This window comes from Amaranthus tricolor, chromosome 8 (assembly GCF_026212465.1).
Source record: "Amaranthus tricolor cultivar Red isolate AtriRed21 chromosome 8, ASM2621246v1, whole genome shotgun sequence".
In the NCBI taxonomy this organism is placed as follows: domain Eukaryota; kingdom Viridiplantae; phylum Streptophyta; class Magnoliopsida; order Caryophyllales; family Amaranthaceae; genus Amaranthus; species Amaranthus tricolor.
The window spans coordinates 12206230-12214960 of NC_080054.1; the positions used below are offsets into that span (position 1 = coordinate 12206230).

The 8731-nt window shown below is 33.0% G+C and overlaps 1 protein-coding gene across 2 annotated transcripts in view; it reads right to left on the minus strand.

Annotated features, from left to right (window-relative positions):
• Positions 1-4865, minus strand: part of LOC130820656 (uncharacterized) — a 14214-nt gene extending 9349 nt beyond the window's left edge. Inside the window, exons 1-6 of one of the 2 annotated variants that reach the window (XM_057686108.1) lie at positions 4661-4865; positions 4445-4500; positions 3660-3844; positions 2897-3144; positions 375-503; positions 123-279 (exon numbers count right to left, since the gene is read on the minus strand). In XM_057686108.1, coding sequence (XP_057542091.1) covers positions 123-279; positions 375-503; positions 2897-3144; positions 3660-3844; positions 4445-4500; positions 4661-4693 — 808 coding nt within the window. In that variant the 5' untranslated portion in view covers positions 4694-4865. Of the gene's footprint in view, positions 1-122; positions 280-374; positions 504-2896; positions 3145-3659; positions 3845-4444; positions 4501-4651 lie in introns of both variants that reach the window. The other variant, XM_057686110.1, reaches the window with a different exon arrangement.
• Positions 4866-8731: the final 3866 nt, after the last annotated feature.

Sequence of the window (8731 nt, forward strand, 5' to 3'; positions counted from 1 at the left end):
GTTACTACCGATTTCCTGAAATTCTACATCTAACTAAACATAACACAGAAAACAAAATTTTGATAAAAAAAATCAACAAATTATAAAAACATTGCACAAAATAAATTTGGAAAAAAAGTTACCTGAATTCACCACCCCACCAATGTCCTTAATTACTTTCTCTAAACAGTTATTGGTATTTCTACATCTACTAAGCAAAGAATCTTCATCTACTTGACCCCCATAAATTGTTTCATAGTCTGATACTATCTTATCCAGCATATTTCCTGCAGATTGTCTCTGTCCATGCCCAATCAAAAACAATTATATTAGAGATGACATAATTTGCAGAAAAGCAATAAAAATTGAGTAGATTAGCACATAAAAGTTCTCACAAGTTTTGAAGTGAGTTGCTTCCCATTTTTGTTAGGAGTAACATTATTTTCTGGTTGTCTACCCATAAACTCTTCCTTAAGGGTGTGCCCCCTTGAGCCAAAAACCTTCCTTTCATCCCATATACTAATCTGTAGCACCAAAATAAGGACACAAAATTAAAGATCATTAAATTCCAGAAAAAGCCACAGAAGCACAGAAGATCAAAGGCAACCAATGTTTACACATCTTTTCCAATGTTATGGTAAGGTTAAAAAAATTTTAGAACTTCATCTCCGGTTGAGCATAAGAACGCATTTAGTCCACCTATAAGATTTAATTTTTCAAACTTCTGCGCAACCAAACAAGCCAAGACTAAATTGATGAGGGGTCTGTTCAAGATCAACTTATGAAGACCAAAGACACAAAATAGTGCACATTTGATTTCAATAATACAACATGTTACCGGTCTTAATTAAGAGTCACACCTATCACTTATCCACTATATTCTATAACTCCATTAACAAATCAATCCCAGCTTATATTTTACTTTAATCACCAATCCACAAGATGGCCCTTTTGTAAGATCACCTAATCCTTAGGAGTCTTACAAGCTTTAATCCCGGATCGAAAGAAAGAACGATGAAAAAACGATGAAGGGAATGAAAAGTGATGAAGGGCGAATTACATGGAAATAACATGAAAATAACTACCTAGCTACTTGGACTAAAAAGACTTCAAGGAGATGGCCTTCCACACGCTAGAGTGGCGTCATTTTGCTGCTTGTAACTTCCGTGCTTTTGACTTAATTTCCATCCTTGATCTCTTCCTTGACATCACTTAAATACATGACATATTTTTGTTTGTTTTTCTTGATTAAAATAAAATACTAAAACATAGATGGACCGACCCTAAATAACATAAAATAAAACATGAAATAAAAACTTAAACATTAAAGTTCAGATTTGCATGAGATGAAACTTGATTACGTATTTAAAAGGTAGATTAAATGATTGCTTGTTACATAAGGGTGTGGCGCCAACAGGCCCACAATGAACCACTAAAAAGAATGAAGCTGTAAAGGTGGTATAGTTCTAGAAAAATTGGAAGGTGGGATTGTTAAAAACATTGTGATGAAAGGTAAACTATTAAAATCAAAATTTTCTCAACAAAAGGCATTAAAGAACCTACAAAGTAGAAACAGCAAAAACACGCTATGCTTACTCAACTGTCATAAATGAGGCAAACTTCGCTAATCTTTAAAAGTTAATACGAAAAAGAACACTAAGGAGATGCAGCATACACCGCATACACAATAACTGAATCAAAAGAAGGCATATTGTTTTCAAGGCACAACAAAATCAAAGTAGATCTCCAGCCACGCCTTTAGAATTTCACTTCTATCAACAAAAATGAAGTCCTTAGGGAAGACAATATTAGGATGTAATTCACATATGAGAATACAGTAAATTTTGGATGCTTTTGACAGCCATCCCTAAACCCTTTCTTAATTCCTTCTCACCTCTTCTCAGCACAATCAGTTGTTACACTTGCATAGTAATCAATATTCATCAAGCAATATTTTCTTGTTCTTTATGTAATAAGTAAATATAGTCAAGTGGAATTTTGTTGCATTCATCTCAATTCATAATTTTATGTATCAACTTTTTATTAATTTTCATTATGCGCAACTAAAGATATTATGGGTCAAAATAGTACATTAGATAGCGTGAAAACAAAAGATGTAGCAACTAATAGAAAAGAAGTAAATTAACCAAACAATCAATCTTCAATATTCAACCTTCGTATCAAACGTTTAATCTTCAAAAAGAATAGAATTGAAGCAGGAGAAGAAGGGGGCTCCAAACCTCAATCCCAAATCACTAGTCCTTCATAAAAGCGTAGGCTTCAAAATACTTTAACAACACATCCAAACCCAACAACAAGTCCCTATTAAGGTTTCCACTTTGTAGTTTTAACTCCAGGAATAAGAAAATTGTTGAGAAAAGTGGAAAGTCATATGCCTCTGTAAGCATGAAGACATGTAATACAGAAGCAGGACAAAACTTGAGGAGAAAGCATGAAGTCATATGCCTATGTTCTTTGCCCCGAGGGATGAGTGACGGATGTGTTATGATGTGATCACATGGGAGGGTGAGGCAGAACGGGGGGAGGGAGGGAGAAAGGGAGGGGGAGAGGGAGGGGAGGGGTGGACAGGGTTCAGCTGGTTGGCTTTTTCAGGCATGGTTTTGACATTTCCTCTTTTTACTTTTTAATTTGATCAACATTTTGGACATCAAAGAACTTATCTATGTAGGCCAGCCAACTACACTCTTTTTTTGGGATTTCAATATCTAACACTTTCTAGATTCAAGAAAATGTCAAACTCAAGGCATTCCCTTGATTCACAAATCACAATCAAATAACAGATGGGCCAAGTAATAACATGATGAACAAAAATAATGTCAGAAGATCTAATAAACGTGTAACAAAGAGACTTAACAGTCTAGATTTACAAGATTTCGATTACAAATAAAATACTTACCAGTCTAAGAGCTGCATTTTTTTCAAAATCGTCCCCATTACGTATAACAACACGCAGTGCTTCAGGAAGGACTCTCCAAAATTCAGCAACAAACTCGGCACCCTTCCTTCGACTATTCTGCAAAATGTCATTTGCAAGATATAGAAAGGCTAACCGTTGCTCACGCGGAGAGTTATGAAATTGATGTTCCCATGTCTCAACGACTAGTTTTGCTTTATTCATGTGAAAAATACACCAATGCGACAGAGCTTTCTCAAATCAAGGATAACAAAGGTAAAGAGTGACGAATGAACCAGAAAATAGTGGCAAAACATTTTTCAAGCACTCTTATAATTGCTTTTATAAAATACAAATCAGATATTATTTGTTATAAGCTTCCAAAAAGTGGACTTTGTCCAATAGAGACTAATTAACATGAAAACCTGATGAATTGATATAAACTGTGTTTGAAATAACATGAGCATATATTACCAAATGACAACTCTTGCAAGATAAAAATGAGTAAATCACTGAAAAAAATAGCAGTTACAATTTTAAAATGCTTTTGAATGAATAAATAAACACCAAAAGGCAAATTTTACTTCCAAACGAAATGCTCCAGTTATTCATAACCAGAACCATGAAATTTCTCCATTCACTTGCACAAAACTAATTTTCACTTAATCTTCTTAAACCAAAACATAAACATAAGATAACAAATATCAAAGGGAACAAAAATGACCCGACTAGAAAGCAGCTAAATAGCTTAGGCAGAAAAGGATACTCTCAATGCTCTGCTGTGAATTATTGAGCTTTGCCAATTTCTCCACTAAAATCTGAGGATTAAATGTGCTACTCATTCTTAGTTGTTTTCTTTGTTGAGCAAGTCCACTACGACTACAAAAGGCGAACAAGTCCACCACAACTTCAAAAGGCTGGTTGACCCGATGAACCTTTACACAAGAACACCTACCAGATCAAAAGAGATGAATAATTAGCGTTACAGCCTCGTAACAAGATTCCAACACTAAAGGGAGTTTCTATTCATTGAAAAAAATGCATAATAGGCTAATGTCGACTATTACGGCACATAAATTTTTAGGTCAGTAGCATTGTAGCACACACAAAGACAATCACACACCAAAAAAAATTTAAAAAAAAAAAAACAACTGAAAATACAGAATGGATGATAAACAATTCAACCAAAATTAAAACTCTTAGTTATAATACTCCTATTCCAAAACTCTATAAACTCCAAAAGTGGATAAATTGAACAAAATACGAAAAGCAGTAAAATGTAAAATCAAAAAAATTGAAAATCGAGAAAAACTAAATTGTAAAACAAAAAAAAGCAACCTACTAGATGAATTTCATATGAAACACAAAATCTATTACATATGAATTACAAAATACGAAAAGCAGTCAAATTTAAAATATAATTTGTTTTGAACAGTGAAGGTGTAAATCTCAGTAACGAAAAGCAAATACAAAAATAAACAAGAAAACATAAACAAGAACCCATTAAAGTAAAAACAAGTATCAAGCAGACCAAAAGAAATTAAAACCTACCCTGAGAAATATGCATGGAGTTGAAGATGAAATCGATGTGTTTCTGCTTGTTTTCTCTGTGAAGGAAGACATAGCAACGATTATTAACGACATAAGTACCACAAAAAGAGAAAATTAAAAAACCTAGAACTGAAAAAATAAATCATCTTCTTCCCAATAACCGATCAAACCATAATGAAAAACCTAGAACTGAAAAGAACAAATAACTGATCAAACCCGAATCCCAACGAGATTGGCAAAGCCGATCATCTCTCTAAAGTGTTTCTGCTGTGCATTTGATTCCTACGCATAAAATTCGGCCCAGACCTGAGCATTTCTGATACTCCTTCGATTTTCCTTTTGTTCCGTGGATAATGGTAGATGAAGAGTAGTATTCACAAAGGGAAGTGATGGATAAAAACCGAATCCCGAATCGAATAAGACCAATAAGAAATAGAAATTTGGTTTGGTGATATTTTAAATATGGTTTGGTTTGGATAACAATTTTTTAAAAAATTTTGGTTTGCTTAGATTTTGGTTCAAGGTCTCACAAAATCGAAAAATTCGAACTAAACTGAAATTCTAAGGGATTGAGTAGGCCCAAGTTCAATAAGAATAAAACCCTAGCAGCAGAATATAAATAAGACTTAAAATATCATAATTCATTTGGAAATTAAAACCCTAGGAATATGTCGCTCTCCTTCCCCGACTCTCTCGTCCTTTTACCACTCATGAATCTGAGTTTACCGACTATTCCTTCTCATCTCATCTCTTTCATTCGACCATTTGACCATTCTTGATAATTGATATCATTCATCTTCTCAGTTCTCATCTCTTTTATTTGACCGTTTTTGATATCTTCTCAATTCTCATCTCATCTCTTCTCAATGGAAGACCAAAGGTAATATCCTTTATTTGCATTCGTTTATTAGGTTTTAGATTTAGATTTATATGTTATTTTTCGTTTACTTATTTAGATTTATCTCTTATTTTTCGTTTATTTTTTCCTCTTTTATTTTAGATTTAGATATATTTGTTGTAATTTGTTATTTTAGATGTATTTGTTTTTTTTTCGTCTTCTGTTCATCGTCTTCTGTTTTAGTGTTTATCGTCTTCTATTATTTTAGATTTATTTCTATTTTTTTTTTGTCTTCTGTTCATCGTCTTCTATTTAGTGTTTATCATCTTCTGTTATTTTAGATTTATCTATGTTTTGTCTTTTTTTCGTTTTTTGCTCATCATCTTCTGTTTAGTGTTTATCGTCTTCTGTTATTTTAGATTTATCTCTGTATTCTGTTTTTTTTGTTGTATTTTTGTTGTATATTATTATTTTTTTTTACTGTTTTTCCTCTGCTTTGTGTATATTATTTCGTCTGCTTTGTCACCTTTATGTATATTATATCGTCTACTCTGTTGTATTTAAATAGTTCTTATTTTGTTTTTGTTTTTTTTTGTTTTAGTACTGGGGAAGTTAATGCCCAATCTACTGCATCTTCTAAGAAAGTTGTGAGGAAAATGATGAAAGATAATCTCCAGTATGGGATCAATTTGACAAAGAAGATACTAGTGAAGGAGTTCGAGCTTCTTGCAATTATTATAAGATTAAATACAATTGTGACACAAAAAAGAATGGAACCAATACTTTGTGGGCTCACATTAACAAGTGCCGTAAGTATTCCTACAATACCCCTACAGATTCAAAGCAAAGTTTACTTTCCTTTCAATATGATGGTAAAGATAAGCAAGCTGGTAATGTTAGTATTATAACAAATTTGATGCAATAAGTTGTAGAAAAGCCTTGTCTTTTATGATAATAGTTGATGAGCTTCCATTTAAGTTTGTTGAGGGTCTAGGTTTTTTGCATTATTCTAGTGTTTTAGAGCCTAGTTTCGTGTGCCTTTTGGAGTGACTATTGCTAAAGATTGTAATGAGATTTTTATATCTGAAAAAAGAAAGCTTAAGAGTTACTTGAAAAAGATTGATGCTAGAATTTATTTAACTACTGATACATGGAAATCTATTCAACAAATCAATTACATGTGTTTGACTACTCATTTTATTGATAATGATTGGAAATTACAAAAGAGAGTTTTAAATTTTTGTCCAGTTTATAGTCACAAGGGTGATGATATTGGTAAAGCCGTAGAAAAATGTTTGCTTGAATGGGGGCTTGATAAAATATTTTGTATCACAGTTGACAATGCTTCCGCTAATGACACTGCTATTGTTTATTTGAAAAAAAGATAAACGGTTGGAAAACAGGGGTTCTTAAGTGTCAATTCTTACATATGCGTTGTGTAGCTCATATAATTAATTTGGTGGTTGGTGATGGAATGAAACTTGTTAATGATTCAATTCAACGCGTGAGGCAAGCTGTTAGATTCATTAAGTAGTAACCTACAAGATTACAATGATTTAAAAAATGTGTTTTAGATGAGAAAATTAGTTCTAAAAAATTGTTGTGTCTTGATGTGATTACTAGGTGGAATTCTACCTTTTTGATGTTGAGTGCCTCTATTTGATCTCATACTTGCATTTGAGAGGTATGCAGAGGAGGATCCTCATTATGAGGCTGAGTTGAAACAAAAAGATAAGAAATTAGGCAAGCCTGAACATGAATACATGATGATTGGGAGAATGTTAAAACATTTTGTGAATTCTCAAGAAGTTTTTATGAGTTGACTTTGCGTGATCTGGATATAAGTATGTTACCGCTAATTTGTTTTTTCATGAACTTGTGAATGTTTTTGCACTTTTGAAAGAGTTTTGTGTTGGTGATGACTTGGAAATGTCAATGATGGCTAATAAAATGAAAGAGAAATATGACAAGTATTGGGGTGATCCTGAAAAAATAAACTTGGTCATTTTAATTGTTGTAGTATTTGATCCTCGCTATAAGATTGATTATGTGGAGTGGATTGCAAAGTCAATATGCTTTGAAATTAAGGGAGAGTTTGAATGCTTTGTTTGAGGAGTATCGAGGCTCATCATCAAGTGAATCGAATAAGGAAGAAGTATCATCTTCTACTAAGGATGGGAATGTTTCCTTTGCACAAAAGAAAATTGAGTATTTGTAGAACAAATATAAGAAACAAAAGTGTGAGAAAGAGGGAGAATTAAAGGCTAAGTTGGATAAGTATTTGGATGAAGATACTGAAGAGGATTTTGAGAATTTTGATATTCTAAGTTGGTGGAAGTTTAATAGTCTTAGGTTTCCTACCATAGCAAAAACAGCACGTGATGTGTTGACCATCCCGATCTCCACTCCTAAAGTTGTGGAGAGTTTAACTTGTGCTCAAGATTGGCTTCATTCATCCCCTATTCCTAATGTTGAAAAAGCTTTGGAAGATCTTGAACAACTTGAAGAAAGTAACTTATTTACACATTACATTATTTTGTAATATAGACAAAAATGAGTTTATGAATTTTTTGCAAGATTTGAGTAAAATGGTGTTGGAAGATCTCGGTATGATGGCTCAACATATCTCTACACCATTGAAATTGAAGATTGATGAAATTCGTATTTTGTAAATTGTAATATGGAATTTTGAAAGTTGATAGGAGTTCGAATACTCTCTTTGGGGGGGGGGGGGGGGGGGGGGGGGGAGGGGGGGTGAATAGAGAGTATTTAAAATTTTTGTCTGGAATGTTAGCTCAAGAGCTTGGGTGACCTTTCAAAACTGTTTTCTTTATCAGTTTTAGGTCGATTGATAAATCTATAACGTATGTGCGAAAATGAACTTAAACAATAATACACGATATGTTAACAAGGTTCGATTCTAAACAACCTACTCCCCGCCTATGGGTTCTTTTCCAACCCGTAGGATTCAACGCCTATTATTAATGAACTTTAAGACAACCTAGAAGATCTCTCTATCTTCTCTCACCACGTTCTTTCCCTTAAAGAACGTCTTACAAGTTCCCTTAATAAAAGCACAAATCCCAATCTCACAATAGAGATTACAAGTTGAATACTTTAAAAAGTATTCTAAGGTTAGGCGTATTAATCAATGAAAAATCTAACTCTTTTTTTTAACACTTAACACTTAATCCAAAAAACAGTAAAAGACAATTTAAATTGATGCTAAACATAGGAATTAAATTTGAATAAAGTTTTACACGTTGTATTATCTGGTTTTGCTGAGGTTTCAATATCTTGTATGAGTTCTAATGTGGCAGCACAACAATGGTTGTTAATAACAAAATACATCACACAATGACATAATTAGATGAGCTGTCAGTGCTACGTCAGTTTGAGTTAAAGCTCAAGATCTTCAAGACTGGCACAGATTAACCAGATCAACGAAA